This window comes from Electrophorus electricus, chromosome 16, assembly GCF_041902795.1.
Source record: "Electrophorus electricus isolate QZ-2024a chromosome 16, ASM4190279v1, whole genome shotgun sequence".
In the NCBI taxonomy this organism is placed as follows: Eukaryota; Metazoa; Chordata; class Actinopteri; order Gymnotiformes; family Gymnotidae; genus Electrophorus; species Electrophorus electricus.
In genome coordinates this window covers 19,183,370-19,202,500 of record NC_137512.1, presented here as the reverse complement: position 1 = coordinate 19,202,500, position 19,131 = coordinate 19,183,370, and the positions used below count along the sequence as shown (strand labels likewise).

Sequence of the window (19,131 nt, the reverse complement as noted above, 5' to 3'; positions counted from 1 at the left end):
GCGGTGGTACCGCGGAAGGGGGCCTCAAGAGCCCATGTGCGATATCCATGCGTGACGTCCACTGCTCTCAGTGTGGAGTGTTACGGGGCGCTGATGTGCCGGAAAGCCCAGTGGAAGCCCTGACCTGTGGCTGAAGGGCAGGCAGACCCTCCTGTCCGACCTGTGCTTTGCTCAGGGTGATTTACGGTTTGCTGCGGTTATCTACAGATGTACAGTGTGCTCTCACTCTCTGTGTGTGTGTGTGTGTGTGTGTGTGTGTGTGTGTGTGTGTGTGTGTGTGTGTGTGTGTGTGTGTGTGTGTGTGTGTGTGTGTGAGCTTCTGCTTTCTAACTTGATGCTGTATTATTGGGGGGATGTTTGATAGCCGTTTATTGGATGTAATTCCGTAAAGAAATAAGACACTCTGTGTCATATGAAAAATCTAGCAGATAACTGTATAACGCTTAAGCCTGATTCTGATCTTAGTAACAGACTTATGGGTTGTCTGATATGTCTCTGGTATCTGTATGTTTTTTCTCTTTTTCTTTGCTTTTAGGGCATGTGGTAAGTTACTCCTTCATCTTCAGAACTCAGGGAGATTTTACAACCCTGTTTCACAACATTTGCCGCCCATGCTGATCATTGTGTGTACGCGTGTTTGTGCGTGTGCGTGTCCGTGTGCGCATACATGCATGTGTTTCTCCACAGTAACTACCACGCTGTCTCCGGGCTCCAGCCATGCCAGGAAGTGCAATGAGACAGAGAAGGCATACTGTGTCAACGGTGGTGACTGTTATTTCATACACGGTATAAACCAGCTGTCCTGCAAGTGAGTCACGCATTCCCTGTAGTGCTGAGTCCTACTCACTACAACCACACGCAGTCCTGCATTATGCCTCCACATGTTTCTGTGCCTGCTGTTACTCGTGGAAGATGTTTGCATGTAGTTTTTCAAGCTACTCGACCTAGCTTTGTTGCCTTGCATTAAGATCAAGCAGTAAAATCATCTTTGACCTATGACCTTTTCTAATGTTAACCAGTTACCTTCTATGAGTCAAACGCCTCATGTCACCTGCTGCTGTTACGTCTAGATATTTGTTCTGCTCCTCCACCCTCAGGTCCCTGTTGGCCAGATCCGACTCTCGTGCTATTATGTGTGATGGCAGGTTTTGGTTCTCATTGGGCAAGTCTTGAACCAACACAGCGATCTGCAATGATTTGACGTTGTAGGGCGATGTCATAGTTTGTTTGTTACCAAACACAATGCTCAAGTATCATCATAGCTTCATATTATCACGATCCCAAGACACTGAAGTAATTGTTTTTGGATTTATTTCTCCCTAGATTTCTCCTAGGGTTAATTGTTAATATTTCCCAGGTGCTACCAAGTTCTCTCTTATCCCTGTCTGGCCACAGATGGCATCATCGAGATTCAAAGCCATCTCCTGATGTTAGGATCCAAACTTCCTTGCCAGTTCCACCACTTTGGAGTTATTTTTTTCTATCTTACATTTATTTTATCTTATTTTATTAATTTTATTTTATTTTATGACCCACTTATGTCTGATTGCTCTGGGAGATTGAAAAATATGAAATATCATTATCTTCAAAGCACACCTTTTGTCTCCTGGAGAGCTGTGGTTTCCCAGGGTTCAGGGCCGTCTAGGCGCAGTGCTGATGTGCAGGCTGTTTCTGCAGCGCTGTACACTGTAGGCATCTGCTGGACTTCGCAGAGTTCTCTGCTGTGACACTGTGTTTCAGGCCTCCAGAGGGAGCAGAGGAGACGCGTGTGCATGAAAGGACCAAAAGCGCCTCTGCTGAGTTCTTTGTTGTGCTCATTTCTGTCGCACACCCCTGTCCCTCTGAAGGGGATACGGGGTTTTTTGGCCACACTGGAGCAGACGGGTCAGATTTACAGCTCGTCCGCTCCTTATTGTGGCCCGTGATTAAGTGCAGGGTCTCTGCAGGAACGGGCCACATTAACTCGACTGTAGAGTCAATATTCTTTATTCACTGCATAGGCAGTTTAACTGGTCAGAGCTCTTAGGGTTAATGAATGTATTTAAGGAGGGCAATATGCTGATTTGATATACAACCTCTACGTGGCTTGGAGATTGTTGATTGCACAGGAAATATAATATGACATTTTTTGTTCACCGTAATGTTTTACTGGGTTCTGTCTCAAATATCATGTCACATTTGCATATTATGTCACATTTGCATATTGCACCATAGGCCTCTTCTCTGCTCTGAGGCACTCTTGCCTTCAGACTGATTTGGATACGCAAGAAGCTCTCTGTGGTGTCTACACAACACCTTTGCTGTTCAGAAGCTCTCTGTGGTGTCTACACAACACCTTTGCTGTTCAGAAGCTCTCTGTGGTGTCTACACAACACCTTTGCTGTTCAGAAGCTCTCTGTGGTGTCTACACAACACCTTTGCTGTTCAGAAGCTCTCTGTGGTGTCTACACAACACCTTTGCAGCCAAAAGATGTTGAACAGGATCCTATCAAATCGACTGGTTCGGCCAGCGTTGTAGTTTATTGAACTGCCTCCATTGTTCATCTGACGACACTGAGTGATTTAGGAGATTAAAAAAGAGAAAGCAAGCAGCAGCAATCACTCTGGCAGAGGTGTCAGCTGAAACTGCAGAATGGAACAGTCTAGAAGAACGTGAGATTTCTGGATGGTCAAACAAGGACAGACTACCGTAGCCCTCTCACAGACTAAGCCTCTATGAGCCCATGTACCTAATACCTCTGAAAGTGTGTTCAGAGTCGAACATAAATTAGTCTCACCCCTCCCAAACTCCCTTCACAGGTCCCCTGTGATGACATCATCAGGTGGAAACACTCTGCCTGTAGGTTGTGCTCTGTTGTTCTAATTCTCTGTTTCTCTGCTCTTTCTCTCTCTCTCTCTCTTTTTTCTCCATTCTCACTCTCTCTCTCTCTATTATTATTCTCCTCCCTATCTCCTCTCTTACTCTACCTGTTTTGTGTCTTGTCCCTCTTCCTCTTCTCCTCCTTCCTCCCCCTTTCCTATGGTTCGCTCTTTCTCCTTCTGTGGGTTTGTTTTCCCTCCATCAGGTGTCCAAATGACTATACTGGTGATCGCTGTCAAACCTCCGTTATGGCCAGTTTCTACAGTATGTCCATTTCTTCTTTCTGTCTGATTGTCTGTCTGTCTGTCTGTCTGTCTGGGAGCTGCATGCCGAGGTCGAGATGGGTGCATGCCACGCATGGGGCTCTTCCGTGTCTCTCTGCTCCTCACTGTGTCTCCGTCATGCTGCTTTGTTACTTCGACTCATCAGCTACAACGGAAATGCGGCTTACGGATGAGAACCGAAGCCAAGGAAGACCTTTATTTGCCAGAGGTGCAAATGTATCGTGACAGGTCAACACAGTGTAGTACAGTAAGATACACGCCTATACAATGCGTAGCATGCTTTCCGGCAGAACGGCGGCGTTTATTTCTTATCTGATGTGATCTAAATATTGTTTTCTTTACTAAATAATAAGTAGTGAAATGAGTGGCAAGAGTTTTTGAGATTCTTCTGGCAGTCTGATGTTTACTGAGAATGGTGTGTACCATGTCATGTTTTAGTGCTATGGAGGCACTTCCTGCCGTACGAGCCCAGTGGCATGTTGCATGACTTCTAACCTTTAACCACCAGCACAAACGCTTTCTAAAAGATCAGAGATAACCAGAGAAATCCTGTCCATTGCTAATCAAATACTGCAAGACCCATGCATGCAGTAGTACGACCTGTATCCTTCACGGCAGCCATTAAAGTGCCGCTCTGGTTTGATTGGCGTTTAGAGCATTGTACGTCAATACTGGACATAAATCCGGGCAGTGCATTTGTCTATTTAAATGAACAGGAGCCATTTTCTGCGTCTCCACCCATCTGTACTCGGCTGTGTCTTATGTGTGTTAGATGGTAACGTAGTGCGTTCCTTTTTAATCAAATCATTTGTTTTTTGTTCTTCGTTCATTGAAATGAGGCCTAGTAAATATGGCAGTAAGTTTTGTGGCTGTCTAAGTGTATGCATGCATCTTATACGCTTGCTTATTGTGTTATAAAAATATATATATATATTTTATGGAACAATTGGAGTTGGCCACGATGTGTCTGCATTGTCTGTCTGTTACTGGAACTGACACCCTTTCTGAAGCAAACAAACATACTAATCCAGCATTCAATCTGAACAAGTTGACATCTTGATCTGAAACCTGTTTTTCTTTTTTTTTTTTTTCTTTCTTTACATTGTCAACTTTCTGCGTTGGCAGAGCATCTTGGAATTGAAATTATGGGTATGGAACTATTATTTGTTTGATTCTTAGTGTTAAGGCTTATATGAGGTCATATCACAGTCACTTTTCTCTGTGCCTTATCAAGAAACTGAAACTGAATCTCCTGGACCCGTCCTGCTTTTAATGTAGAGACAATGCCGCATAGCGATATCCCCTGTACCAATGCATCAGTTAGTACACGTATATGTCAAGTAGCACTTCATTGTTATGTGAAAATTGCTTTAACAGTCTCGACATGTGAAGTATCGCCAAGTACGCAGTGTATACTGAGATAAGAGCTTACATTTAAATGTTTAGCTTTTATGTTAAAATCGTATAATTATAACTGCAAAGCTGATCAGTGAAAGCAACTCTGTAACAATTCCCACTGTCTGATACAAGACCTGTCCATGAAAGGTTGGTTGATTCGTTTAACCAAAACGTTTTTTGAGGCCATTAATGAAGTATAATGGACTGAGATAAGCTTCAATGAATAAAATTTGATTAAATGTTATACATCTCTACCACACTTAGATCGAGTTTTCCTTCTCTCTACTTCATCTGTTATTTGTTTCCTGTAACAAGCATGCAATGCAATATCAGGCGAAGACTCAGCGTTTGACCTGAGTGCCCCACACGACCCCACCTGCCCCTCTCTGTCCCCTCTGCTTTGGACACCCCACCCCCCCCACCCGCTGTCTGGCCGTCATGTCCTTCCTGCCGGAGCTCTCGTTCCCTCTCTCCATGTTCTGTGTGTTCTCCTCTTTTACGATGCTCACTGCGTGCCCTCCGGGGCTTTGGGGTTTAACGCCACACCGACAAAATGTTTTCACAGCGCACACACAGAGGGTCTTCATAAAACCACTCTCCTCCTGAAGCGAACATGCTGGAAAAAGACCTCCGGGTTTATGCGAAGCGTTAGCAGATGTCCGGCCATCTCAAATATTAAGACTGAATACGGATTTGCTTGCATTAGCCGATCTGACGCTGACACTTAGTTTTATGAACGACCCTCTCCTAATGCCTCATAAGAAAAGCCGTTCGTGTGTTATAACCCTACTTTACAGGCATGCAGTGTGACAGATTTAGAATCTTAAACTGCTTTATCTTCCATTAATCTAATGATGTCTGTAGGTCAGTGCATGTAATGGCCTCCAAGAGAGGCCGAGACTTCAGTTTATGAACACTTCCCAGAGAAAATGCAACATTATTGTTTTCTTAGCTTGGCAGATTTAGGGCCATTACGGATGGAGCCAAGATCTCTCGGACTGTTTTAGCATAATCAGCATTATCTGAAAATTCCTTTTTGACAGCCTACCATAGAGATCTAAAACCGGATTTCCTACCGCTGTGGTCAAGACGTCATTCTGAGGTTCCCAGTGTGTTCATAAATTGATGTCTGCCATAGATCAGTTTCTTTGCTGTAGTATTTAATGGTGACTTAAGTTATGAAAATTCTTAAGACATATTACGTACTAGTTCTTCCTCAGCATAATATAGAGTTATATGTAGAATAGATGCTGATAGTTTACTGATAATATTAACTCTTCTAGAGCAAAAGCATTTTAAAATGAACATGTCAAGCTGAAGTGATCTGCAATGTGGCTTTCACTGATGCAGGGTGTGTGTGTGTGTGTGTGTGTCTGTGTGTGTGTGTTGTTCTCATTTATCCAGAGGCGGAAGAGCTGTACCAGAAGCGGGTGCTGACAATAACAGGCATCTGTGTGGCTCTACTGGTTGTTGGAATCGTGTGTGTCGTGGCATACTGCAAAACCAAGTGAGCCCCGAGAGCTTCTGTTCTCCCCCACACAGCTCTGCAATCACAATTGTTCTGAAGTGGTGCACCCAGCGCTTTCACAACTGAATGTGTGAACTTCTATTACGGTTTTGCTACTTAGTATTGGAAGTGTAGAATGCTTACCTGAATTCTGATTAAGTTCAGTCTGAACTACTGTAAAGTTACACCACAGGTATGGCTAAAGCCTAAATCCAGACCTGCAGTCACCGTGGCAACACTGCAGACTGTCCACACAACAAGATGGGTGCACCTCCCAGGTTCAGTTGGGTTCAGTAAGGGTCTTTTGCCCTCTTAAAACACAAACCTCTGACCTCTGACTAAGCAGAACGATCTCGGTCAATAATGATGGCAGCACATAATTTGAAAGGAAAAGAATTATGGCATTGCTTCTTTTTCAGTTTGCCCACCCTGACAAAGTAGACCAAATCTAGAGGAATTCAAGATTGTTTATGGATACGTAATTTACAAAGGTTCTGGAAAAAGGTTCCGTATGAGCTCCATATGAGCTGTGATCTCTCTGCAGGAAACAGAGCAAGAAGATGCAAAACCACCTTCACCAAAACATGTGTGTGGAACACCCCAATCGCATGTTGGCCAACGGGCCCAACCACCCCGGGCCTGGCCCCGGTCAGGAGGAGATCCCTATGGTCGACGTGAGTTACCACTTCCTCTCCATTTCAATTATTTATGCAAACCTTTCTACTTCTAAATATTGAAAAGGTATCATTTCCACGTACTATCCTCCATGTAAGACATATAGTTAAAAATTCACAAGAGATCTGGTCACAAACAGTCCAGTCTAACCATGAAACAGCAGGAGGACACAATCTCCTGGCTCACTCTCATCCCACCAGCTTTCAAACTACCAGTTTTCCAGCTAATTTCTCAGATCTTTAATGCAAAGCTTATCGCTGCCACCCACATTTCCTTTGGCCTTGTGTCTGAAGACAAACGGTATTCACTCGCATTTACGTCCGTGCATATAACACGCATTTTTATAGCAATACATGGCACTGCAATATTCTTGGTGAAGCATTCTGTGTAAAGCTTGTTCTGTAGCTAGAAAAAAAAACTACATGTCCCGTGTGGCATTTCTGTGTTGCAGTACATCTCTAAGAATGTCCCAGCCACTGAGAGAATAATACGACATGGAACAGAGACGTCGGGCAACTTCTCGGGCAGCCGGATGTCCTCACGATCCCACCATTCCTCCACCGCCTCCCACGCTTCCTGTCACCGGTACACACTCTAGCTGTCAGATTGTATTTATCTGTCTGTCTCGACATCCATGCATTCATTCATTACAAACAGATGAAGAAGTGCAGATGCTGGTAGACAAATCTATATATATGCATGTGTTTATTTATATATATATATATATATATATATATATGTATGTATAAATATACACATGCATGTATATGTATATATATATATATATATATATATATATATATATATATATATATATATATATATATATATATAAACTAATGAATCTCTACTAATGAATATTTAATGAAACTAATGAATATATAAATAAACTAATGGTTTTAACTCACAATGATTTATTTCAAATACTCCTACCCTCACCCACAGGAACGAGGAGAGGACATGGAGTATGGAGAGGTCAGACAGCATGAACTCTGACTGCCACTCGGGGGCACTGTCCTCTTCAGTGGGCACCAGTAAATGCAGCAGTCCAGCGTGCATGGCTCGTCGGGCGGCGCACTGTGGCTATTCCGAACCTCCACGGCGCCCCCTGCAGTACGGAGACTCGTATGACTCTCTGCGGGACTCGCCTCACAGCGACAGGTGAAAGAGAAGGACCAGGGTCGGGTTCCCATTTTAAGACGGCCCACGAGGTACACTGCAGGCCTGAGACCTGATCGTTTCCCGCTGGGCTTTGCCTGGTTTGTCTGAGAATTCATCAGCTGGAAGTAATGTCACATACTCAGTAGAGTTGGGCTGAAATGAGTTGAATAAAATAGGGAGCAAAAGACCATCAGTTCTACTATTTCATCATTTATTAAAAACCAGTACAAAACTCAAATGATACTTTTTAACTATTCGATGAGTCCTTGAAGTATATCCTGCTGTTGTTACTTCTTAATGGCTCGGTTAGTGTGGTCCTCTGTGGATCAGCATCAGCAGTGTACTAGTGCTGGGCCTTTGAAGGAGGACTCGTGTTGAAAATCGTTTTCTGCCTGGTTGTAACGATGCGAAAAGAGCACAAAATGAAAACGCTTCTCTTGAGTGCTAAACTACCATGATGCCACATTCTTGACAATGGACTGTGACTTTTGGATCCTATTGTATGTACTGCAGTGCATTAAAGAACAGTGCAGAGCTCAGAAAATAGAGCCTTACTGAGACCAAAAAGAACAAACGTATTCCAGACATTCCAGAGGAAAAAGTGTGAACTGTGTGATCATCTCTCTCTCTCTCTCTCTCTCTCTCTCTCTCTCTCTCTCTCTCCAGGTACGTGTCAGCGCTGACCACACCTGCCCGATTGTCTCCAGTGGACTTTCACTCTTCACTGCCCCAGCAGGTGCCTACCTTCCAGATCACCACCCCCAACGCCAGCCACGCCCTCTCACTCCCTCCCGCCGCCTCCAGCGCGGCCGCCGTGGGCTGCTACTCGCCCGGCGACGACCAGCCGCTGCTGCGCCGCCCTCGCCGCACCCGCCGGCCGTGCGGCTTGGCCGAGAGCGCGGGCTCGCTGCCGGCCAGCCCGTACCGCTTCGCCGACGATGAGGACTACGAGACCACGCAGGAGTACATGTCATCCCGTGAGCGGCCCAAGAAGATGGGCAGCGACCGGCGCTGGCGCAGGCGGCCGCGGGCCAACGGCCACGTCTCCCAGCGAGCCAGGGGCCCGGGCGACTTTAGCTCCCAGAGCTGCCTGTCGGACAGCGAATGGGAGCAGGAGGACGAGGATGAGGAGCTGGGCGACCTAGCGCACGGCGAGAGCACGCCGTTCCTCAGCATGCAGAACATGACCGCCCCCGAGCCGCTCACCATCTGCCGGCCCAACGACACGCGGACATACAGCGGCGCGCCACGGGGCGGGTCCCGCCTCAACCCGCAAGGGAGCAAACTGTCGCAGTCCCGGTCCAGGCCGGACAATGCACCCCTTTAAAAAAAAAAAAAAAAAAAAAAAAGCAGAGACAAGGGTGATGAAACGATGCATCTAGAAGAGAGAGAGAGAAAAAATGATATGCTATAGACCTGCACCTATAATAAATATCTTTATTTTATATAACAGACAGATATTCTAAACAAATGAAATATTTATTTTCATTTCAGCAAAAATTGTCTACTAGCTAGCAGCAAAGACTTTTTTATAGGGGGAAACTATTTATATGTAATTTCTTTTTTTCCTTTTTTTGGTTTACAGCATTATGAAGAAGAATCATGTGCCAATTTTTTCACAATTTAGAAATAGAATAATATTGTGGTGCCTTTTGCTGTATGCCGATGAGGGAGTTCTGTTGAGTTTTTGTAGCCTTTCTTAAAATGGACTCCTGGGTTTTATATAGACATGTTTGTCTCTTTTTCTTTTGGTTTGATTGTTCAGGATCTCCCCATTTGAACTGTGATATAATTCAGACATCATGCAATATGGGGATCACTTTTATGTAACGTGTTTGTTTAATTGAGTAGGGGTTCATACACATGCAGGCCATTTCTTTCCTGGGCGTATACAGTTGCAGTGGACATGCCATTTCCTGTTTGGGACAGGAAGTGATTTGTCCATTTAGCCATTTAATTCTCATGTTATTGTTTTCTTCCCCCACCCCCTCCCATCACATGTTGTTTCCATGGAAACACAGGTATGCAGGAGTTCATAGGGAGTGGTACTGTGTAGTGGTACCTGCCCCGGTGTTCAGGGTTCTCAAAATGGTGGTGCATGTACATCCAATGAATGTGCTTTCTCTCCAGAGTGTGAGAGGGGCCTCTGTGTGTGTGTGTGTGTGTGTGTGTGTGTGTGTGTGTGTGTGTGTGTGTGAGTGTTGTGCTCTCTGTGTGTGCATGTGAATGTCTGAGTAGGCCTGTGTTTGTGTGCTTCATTTTTGTGTGTTTTCTGTGTAACTAGCACTAGTCTAAAGATGTGGGTGTGTGGGTGGGCGTGTGTGTGACAGTATAGCAACACGGGGGGAGAGAGCTCTCTATCTCCTTTATGTTGGCTTTAAATTTAAAGAACAACGTTAACAATGGTTACGGAGAAGAAGAAGAAAAAAAAGAAAGACGTGCCGGTGACTTTGTCACCACCTAGTGGGGAGATGAGCTCATTGCACTGTAACCTTCCTTCCATGTGTAGTCATTAACGCGGAGCTGCCTGCGGAGGAACCAATCCAGCCTGATTCTAGCCTACTTGGACTGACACACCCCGTTAGCTCACATGCCCTTGTTCCTATGCCAGCAGCTTAAAGCCGCACTCTGTCTCAGGACTTCCCATCATAAACCACATGAGCTATGAGCGCTTTTCACTCTCAGACCTGGTCCGTGGGTAAATGGCCTCCTGTGTACAGTGTTACAGAGGAGACTGTGGAGAATGATGCAGTCGGCTATGTTAATTTGTGGAAAATATGTAATGATAGATTTTTTTAATACCTTTTTTTGTTAATACTGCCCCCTCTCCTTTACTGTATGTCTGTATGCAAATCTGGAGACTCGCAATGCAGGTTTGGCAAATGAACATGCTACTTTACAATGGATGGATTGTGACATTAGATTCTCCTCCAGACACCCACAACACACCGAGGAAAACTAACAGGAAACCTACACATGCCAAGTCCCCCTTCTGGCACTTCTCACATACAAATGCACATACACAAAAACCACAGCCACACACAAACACAACACGCACACTCGGTCCTGTGTCCTCTCCTCCAAACGCTCCTGCACGCTCATCTAAAGCTTCTCACGACTCATGGGTTTCTTTCTCTCCTTTCTCTCTCTCTGTTCTGTTTCTGTTCTTCCTCTGTCTGCGTACTGAGGCTTCCCTGTCTATCTGCATGTCCTAGTGGTTTTGGTAGATGGGTGCATGGTAAACGCAGAGTTGTCTTCACACGGTGAAAGTGTAACTTACTTTTCATTTTGACATTCAGCAATAAAAATCCCCTTTTTCATGTCCATTCTTGACTTGGAATATTCTAGAAATTTTTGCAAGTTTTCTCAGAATAAAAAGCCTAGTACTTGTAAAAAAAAATAAAAATGTTTTTTTTAAACTATCCACTTGTTCATAAGGAAAAAATAAATCTTTATTCCTACCATTTTAAAGGGAAAAAAAACTAAATTGTGATATTTATGTAATGTGTATATTTATTTAATCATTATATTGAATACTATAGTTTGATCCATGTGATTTTGGTTAACTTGATGAATTCAACATTGATCGCTATGGCCTAAGTGCTGCTATTTACAGTACATTGCTATTACAGCGCATTGCTCCTTCCTCAGTGGAGCATACTAGAGTAGTCACCTTCTGTAGTACTGTAGACATTACAGTGACTGATGAGAAAGGTAAATCACTGTATAAAACACCATTCAGGTCTGTGCAATAGTGATATATCTACGTATTTGTTGCGAAGATCGAAACGTTTCTATCTTTCTCGTTTTAATAGCGTTGATTAATTTAACTTAAAAATGAGGTTTTATAAAAACAAAATCCTAAGAATCATCCAACTATCCCTTTGAAATGTCACAGCTGCACATATGCAGGACGCATTAACTTAATATATGACATTAATTGGACACCTGACAAACTTTTCTCGCAACCGTAGTACGTGGTATTTCGGGGCCGAATTAGACGTTCTGTATGTAAAACTCAATTTCATAATATACGAATTATTTGGAAATAAATTATGGAGTCACATGCTGATTTTAACTTGGCAGTCTTTTAATGTGGATTTGGTTGGGTTTAGGCTTCTGGGTCGAAGACTGACTTTCATCTTGGCATTTCTGAACAGACATCACCACCGACATTCTTGACAACGTTTTTCTACGTTCGTTTCATTTTTGCTGTCAGATACTCACAAGTTCGTCATGTGAGTTCAGAGGATTTACGAGCGTATTTGAGATGCTGCCAGTCCTGTTATTCCGGTTTTGAAAAAAATCACCATGCAGGCATAAGTTGGGCTGAGTGATTTCTGAAGGGACGTTTGCTCTAAATGTGATCTGTGGACTGTTCACTTGCTATACATTCGTTAAAATAAATTAATGAATTAATCAAGAAGTTAAATGTTTTAACATTCCTTAATTTTGTATCCGACTTGGAAATAAGCTTCTGCGAGTGAATCTCTGCAAATGACAAATTGGCATTAAAAAAAGCTCGAGACGCGCTTTACCTGTGCGCGCGCTGCGTGGCAGCGTCTGCGTGGGCGGCGCCCATCACGCGTGCTGTTGAAACGCTCTCGCTGTCTCTCATTTAGCTTTTTGTGACTTAAGTCGTTCGCGACCGATGGAGAGACGTTGATACGGGATGTCTTACAATCTGTAAGGAATTCGGGTTTAAGCTGCCGGGGTTTTTTTTTTAATATTTTTTTATTTTTATTTTTTTTTGGAGTGAAACGACTGAACGCGGTAGGCAACGATTTACTTGCTATAGAGAGTTGAACTTAATAGGACTTCCACGTTCAACTTATTTGTAAGATTATTACATTTAATTTAATGAGATAAAGGAACTACAGTACAGTCCCACTGAAAAATATAATGCGAAAATATGAAAAGATTAATTAAAACGGTTTCAGTAGGCTATTCATGTTATAAGAAACTACCTTTCTGCTGATTGCGAACATTTTGTTCCTGAAACTACAAATTGAGGGTTAAGTAGGGCAGAGATGGTGTAATTTTTTCATCACCCAGTAATATTAACCATTATTTACCAATACCTATCCTTAACAATTTTATTGTACTGCTGAAAAGTACAGCTTCACTGCATTCATGGTGTAAATGATGTGTTTTTATTTATTTACTTACTTTCTTATGTACTATTTTCCCCTCAAGGTGATGGCTTGTTTCCCGAGTAGTTATCGTCGGATCCTGGTCATCTTATGCACACCAGTTATACTGGTATTGTGTCTATTTGTCTACATCATGCTTTCTTTGTGTTTGGCTATGGCACCACCCAGCTTGCCTAATGCGGCAGTTGGCATCTCTTCCCTGGAAATGATTAAAGCCAAAGGGTCCTATAAAAATGTGGCCCTGGCCTCTCACCGTGAGCATCCCTACTGGAAACATAGACTTAACATAAACACCTTTTGGAACTCAATGCAGTACGTTATGGATCGCCAGCACAACTCCATCCTACGACGCAGGACTAGGAACCTGGTCACTCTGCATCTTTTGGATGACAGCATATCAAACTCAACACAGCACCAACTTGGATGTCAACCAAACTACGCAGTGATGTGGTCATTTCTGGGGTTTTTTAATCTGACACCAGAAATGCAAAGGTTTGTCCTCTCCATGCACTGCAGAGACTACCCGTTGCTCATCGAACCACCAACGGTGTGTGCCAACCAGTCTGCGATGCTGCTGTTGGCCATTAAATCACAAACGAAGAACTTTGAGAATCGCCAGGCCATCAGGCAGACGTGGGGGCATTCGGGGCTGGTGCAAGGACGGGTCGGCATGGGAGGACTTGTGCAGAGGGTTTTCCTCTTGGCCAAGTCTGCTGTTTTAGAAGATTCAAAGGAAATGATGGACCTGGAGAAGGAGAGCAAATCATACGGGGACATCATCATGTGGGACTTTTTGGACACGTTCTTTAACCTGACACTGAAGGACATCCTGTTCTGGGAGTGGTTCTCTGAGCACTGCCAGAACGCCCGCTTTGTGTTCAAGGGAGACGACGACGTGTTTGTGAGGACCCCTGCTCTCCTGGACTACCTACAGAAAGAGGAAGAGGTCCACTCGGCACCTAACAGCCTGAAGAAAATTAAGGATTTTGTTGTAGGGGATGTCATCAAACGTGCTAATCCACTACGTTTAAAAAGCAGTAAGTATTACATTCCTGAGAGTTTCTATAAGGGGATGTACCCAGCATATGCAGGAGGGGGAGGGGTGATCTACTCTGGCGCTCTGGTCCTCAGGCTTTTCCAGGTGTCCAAGAGAGTCCACCTGTTCCCTATCGATGACGTTTATGTGGGAATGTGTCTTCAGAGGCTGAGGATCGTCCCTGTGGATCAATCAGGCTTTCTTACTTTTGACTTCTCTCAAGAAGAAGCCAAGAACCCTTGTGCTTACCACACCATTCTGCTGGTTCACAAACGCAGCCCCAGTGAAGTGCTGAAGCTGTGGTCAGAAACCCTGATACCAAGTGCTGAATGCAGCCACACAACACTTCGATCTAAAGCACTAGGGAAGAAAAGGCAAAAGCCAGAAAAGATGGCAAAAGAAAAAATAGAGTTATCTGAGCTAGACCAAACCAGTATAAGTTAACTGACAGTGTTACAGAACAAAGACTGCTATGAAAGCCATAAGAAGCTACAAATCTACCTATGTATTCTCTGTATTTTTAAATTATGGGAAATTGTATTTTGTCTATGCCTTTTTAATTTAAGCATGTTGTGGCATTTTGTTCTTTTAGTTACTCAGCAGCCAATGTATGAGAAACACCAAACAGTTTATATTTACATGTACAGCATTGAGCTGATGCTTTTATCCAAAGCAATTAGTACAATTTTTGTGCAATTGGTGGCAACTTGGCAGAAGCAGGGCTTGAACTGGCAACCTTCTGACTACTAGTCAAGTACCTTAACCACTGTTAGCTTCAGTTTAGACATTATATTTTAGGCAGGGTGGCACCAACAAGGATTAACCTTAAATCTGGATTCAATAAAATGTGTTGTTGGTTTTTTTTTTTATCTCGACACACCAAACTTCAAACATGGTTTAAAAACCATCATTTTAATTCTGGTTTAAATTAATTTATTCTTGGTTTAGATTAACTTTAATAATTTTTGCTCTATTACTTAAAACTCAGATTTCAATTTAGAGATTCAATATAAATTTGCACCTGAGGTGGTTAAAACCAACAGCATACAGTAGTTAGATTGAGGAAAACAATTCCTCAAAGAAAAATAAGAGACTGTCAACTCGAGTTTTATGATGAAATTTCAAGACATTACAGATTCTTTGTTGAATCGGTAGTGAAATTAAATGACAAATGCATCTAAACATGGCAGCGTATGAATTGCAGATATACCACTTTTGCTCCAGATTCTGAATGCTTTGCGTTTCCAGAATGGATCTTTTTGGAGTGTGTAAATCCACAGTGAAGGAATGATGAAAGTGTCAGAGGCAGTTGAGCAGGTTTTCTAGCAGCTATAGGAGCAAATGACTGTACCCACATCCCCATTCAAAACCCAGCTGGTGAACACAAAGAGCGGTTTTGCAAAAGGAAAGGCTACTGTTTTATTCATGTTTAAGCTGTGTATGATGAGAAGGCCCAAATCACCAATATTATATCTTACTGACCAGGATCAACTCATGACGGCAGCATTTTTTCATAACAGTTGCCCGTGTGCTCTCCCCGAAATGCATTCCCAGGACACATATTAGCTGATAATGGATACCCCTGACATTCCTACCTGGTGACACCCCTCTTGAACTGTGAAACACCGAATGAGAGATGATGCAATGCTTGTCACGTTGAAGCAAGAAGTCTTCCTGAGAAACTGTTTGGAATTTGGAAAAAGCTTCCCTGCTTGCATAATGGGGCTCGAACAAAGCCGGAGACATCACTGACCATCACTGTTGCACTGGCAGTGTGTAGAACTTTGGGAAAAAGAGGATCCCTGTGAGATCAGACAATGACCAAGAGCAGGCACTGCAAATGGGAATGCGGTTTGAAGAACCTTAATTGAGAACTGTTTTGCTGTCTTAACACGTAAAAGAGATCAAATGTTTACAGACAAATGTGTACCATACATGAGTGTGCATACTTTTCCACTATCATTAACTATTTTTCATGGATTTATGACTGTTATATTGAGTTCCATTTCTTAAAAAAAAAAGAAAAAAGAAAAAAAAAGTCATATAGCAGATAAATGGAATAGCAAAACCAGTTCATGTCAAACATTATACTTAAACATTATATTTAAAATATAAACTTCCCTCTGATTGCATTTTCAATCCAGATTGTGTTATTTTTCTCCATTTCCAGTACATCAACACAGTATTCATGTAACTCCCTTAGTCATTAACTTTCCAGTGCCATTGAGAAACTCTCAGGTCTTTTGAGACTTAATCTGTGTCTGGGAAACTGGCCCTAAATAATATAAATAGTGCTTGTTTAATTACTGTTGCCACTTTGTGTGTGGTATATGATTTATTATATGGATGGTAGGATGTAAAAAATGCAGTTTTGGGTCATTACACTCAAGTTGCATTTCATGTCAAAAGTATCCTATGCTTGCATATACACCGTCTTCTCAATTGTATGTGTATACTGCAGAACAGGTATCTACGCTCACTCAGGACAGATCACTAAAACGTGACTCACAAGCTTGTAGAGGCTTTGTTTAGCTATTTCAAGCCAGTGTGTGCAACGGCCGAATAAATGCTAAGTGACACATCGCTTTTTTCTTTTGTTACTTTTTAAAGTCTTCATTGTATGCTGGTCCAAGTTCATGCATCACTGCTTATGTCAGCAGCTTCACCAACTGGTGCATGACATCAGGCTTCCTCCATTTTGTTTTGAGTGTGAGTATAAAGGTAATGCATTCTAAATACGTTTGGCATGTGACTGCACTCATAGTAATGCACACACACAATCACAAATTGTTATTGCCATATATTTTTAAAAAAAGGTTTACTGCTATATATACACACAAAATCACACAAACAAGCTTTTTTTGACACAAAGAATCACCTTCAAAATACATTATTCATCCCACTGAGGTTAAAAATGCTTCTGCTTCAAAGCATTAGGGGAGGCAGCTTTTCCCAAATCAGCCATATAAACGTTACTGAATTACCTATAATTTGATATGCATAAAGAAATAGCTGTGGGTTTCCCTGATGTGGATTAGGCCTGATCTTGTATGAAACTTCAGCACAGGTGGTTTCAGAACTCAAACTTTTTGAGTCGAGGCTTAAGATGAATCTCGGTCTAGGGAACCTGCTCTTGGTCATCTATGGTCAACCACAAAGCTGTTTTCCTGTTTTGTTTAAAATATTTTCTTCTTGGCTTTTGGCTTATTTGAATAAGGTCTACTCAGATAAATAAGTGATCTCAATTAAGGACGTGAATTAAAGCAAATTGTTTTAACCTCTTCAGAAGAAAAGTCAGTCCTAATTTATATGCGCAGAATTCACCACCTAAATGTCCTCTGCTCACTTATTTTCCTCTTCCTGCTCCTCCTCCTCCTCCTCTTCGTCCAAGTCTTCGTCACTCTCGCTGTAGAGAACAGCGGCCCGGTTTGTGTTAACGAAAAGATCAAGGTCATCGTCGGTGTCGCTGCCATCACGCTCTTCTTCTTCCTCTTGCTGCTGTTGGCTTTGTTCTTTCTCTGGACCTACCTTCCTCTCCTCGGACACACCACCTGTCATGAATCCTTTTGGCCTGCACACACCATTATCTTAAGTGTAATACTCAAAGCCCTGTACTGCAAAAAGGTTTCAAAAACCCAAACAAAAATTATTCCTCTGTAAATAATGTTCATTCTAAATATCATTCAAGCAACTTAAATTTGAAACTGCTTCCAGTGCCTGTTTTTCCTGTTTTCAAAATGCACACACTAGCCTCTCAACAACAAGCTAAAACTAAAGCCTAAAGGTAATTACTACAGAAACTAAAAGTGCTTTAAATTTCTTCTCACCAGACGCCAAGTTTCTTCAGGTACTGGATATGGTCCCTATACAGTATGAAGCTGATCTCTCCTTTCACCTTGTCACCCTCCTCAATAGGATCTATTATCACAAAATCACCTGCCAGAAAGAACATTGGTGAAATCATGGAGGTGAAGAATTCAAATCAGGAAAGAAACTATAATGAAGAGAGTTTAGAGCAGACCTCTTTTGATCCAGATGTTCTTGCGGAACTTCGTGGGCATGCTGAGCAGAAACCTCTCGCCGCTTTCGGTCACGGCCTCATGGAGATTATTACCATTGGTTCCCAAAATCTAGAGTATTTAAAGATGTATTTAAATCTAGAGTATTTAAAGAGGTTTAGTGAGTGAGAGACCAGCACCTTTACATATTGTCTATGATCTCACACCTTTAGTTATGCATTCTACACTACAGACCATCACCCACAACTGCAAAACCATCTTACTCTCATGATCTGCTGGTTCTCACTGGGTGTGACGTAATCTCCAAGAACTTCCTTGACGACATGCTTGCGTTTGGTTGCCTGCGACATCGCTGATGATCTCGAAATCTACCTGACAGGAATATCGATGGTTGCGGACAAATTGGTCATAAATCAGAAGGCCAACAAATTCACGGGAATAATCTAACAAACACGCTCAACCCGAACGCATAATTTATCGACCAACAGTGATCTGATTATAGGTCGTGTACACTAGCCCGGCCCTCGTCTTTCTCCTGGTTGTCGGAAGAGCGTCAGGAACTATTAAACCGACACGGCTCGTCTTGTCCATTATGGCTGGCTGGCTATCCTAGCTAGCGTTTAACTACTTCGACGCAAACACAAGAGGAGTCGCAACTGTCCTGTTCTCTAAAAGAACAGTTAACCACGACCTAAAACATAAAGGGATGTGTAATATAGAGTTCATGCGGCAGGTATTGCGTAACCTCAGCTAGCGAGTTAGCCTGCTGCGTAATACAAACCTCAGCACATGGGCAACATCTTACTCATCAGTTCATATCGATAAAGTCTGTATTTTCCAAAGTTACATACCTAGGAATTCTACATAAAAATAAGAACTTATTGGGGGTTTTAGTGTTTGGGGCATCGAAAAGAATTCCAAACGTAGCAAAGCTCCGGAATGCGTCAGTACAATGTGTAAGTTACTTCCTGTTGCTTCAGTGCAAGCGCCACTGGCCTGGCATTGTGGGTAATGAAGTCAGGCAGAGCCTAAAACGCC

At 42.8% G+C, this 19,131-nt stretch overlaps 3 protein-coding genes across 8 annotated transcripts in view; 2 read left to right on the top strand and 1 right to left on the bottom strand.

The window, feature by feature from the left end:
* nrg2b (neuregulin 2b) overlaps positions 1-11,209 on the top strand; it is a 32,651-nt gene extending 21,442 nt beyond the window's left edge. For 2 of the 3 annotated variants that reach the window (XM_035531904.2, XM_081698803.1), the window contains exons 4-11: positions 688-808; positions 3,066-3,124; positions 4,270-4,293; positions 5,947-6,049; positions 6,594-6,723; positions 7,176-7,309; positions 7,670-7,885; positions 8,552-11,209. In XM_035531904.2, the coding sequence (XP_035387797.1) occupies positions 688-808; positions 3,066-3,124; positions 4,270-4,293; positions 5,947-6,049; positions 6,594-6,723; positions 7,176-7,309; positions 7,670-7,885; positions 8,552-9,212 (1,448 nt within the window). In that variant the 3' untranslated portion in view covers positions 9,213-11,209. The remainder of the gene's footprint in view (positions 1-687; positions 809-3,065; positions 3,125-4,269; positions 4,294-5,946; positions 6,050-6,593; positions 6,724-7,175; positions 7,310-7,669; positions 7,886-8,551) is intronic. The other variant, XM_081698802.1, reaches the window with a different exon arrangement.
* A 1,111-nt stretch (positions 11,210-12,320) lies between these two features.
* LOC113573371 (N-acetyllactosaminide beta-1,3-N-acetylglucosaminyltransferase 2) lies at positions 12,321-16,730 on the top strand. The gene is made up of 2 exons (XM_081698807.1): positions 12,321-12,658; positions 13,082-16,730. Exon 2 carries the CDS (start codon positions 13,085-13,087, stop codon positions 14,516-14,518), a length of 1,434 nt encoding a protein of 477 aa, XP_081554933.1. The 5' UTR covers positions 12,321-12,658; positions 13,082-13,084; the 3' UTR covers positions 14,519-16,730.
* A 129-nt stretch (positions 16,731-16,859) lies between these two features.
* Positions 16,860-19,096, bottom strand: eif1ad (eukaryotic translation initiation factor 1A domain containing). 4 transcript variants are annotated; one of them, XM_027003606.3, is made up of 5 exons: positions 18,945-19,096; positions 18,357-18,465; positions 18,096-18,204; positions 17,902-18,010; positions 16,860-17,645 (listed from the first exon to the last, which is right to left on the bottom strand). In XM_027003606.3, the coding sequence occupies exons 2-5, from the start codon at positions 18,441-18,443 to the stop codon at positions 17,417-17,419; spliced, it is 534 nt and encodes a 177-aa protein (XP_026859407.1). In that variant the 5' UTR covers positions 18,444-18,465; positions 18,945-19,096; the 3' UTR covers positions 16,860-17,416. The 4 variants fall into 4 exon arrangements, with proteins under 4 accessions (XP_026859407.1, XP_026859408.1, XP_026859409.1 ...); XM_027003607.3 differs by having other exon boundaries at positions 18,357-18,461; positions 18,945-19,082; XM_027003608.3 differs by having other exon boundaries at positions 18,875-19,071.
* Between the last annotated feature and the right edge of the window lie 35 nt (positions 19,097-19,131).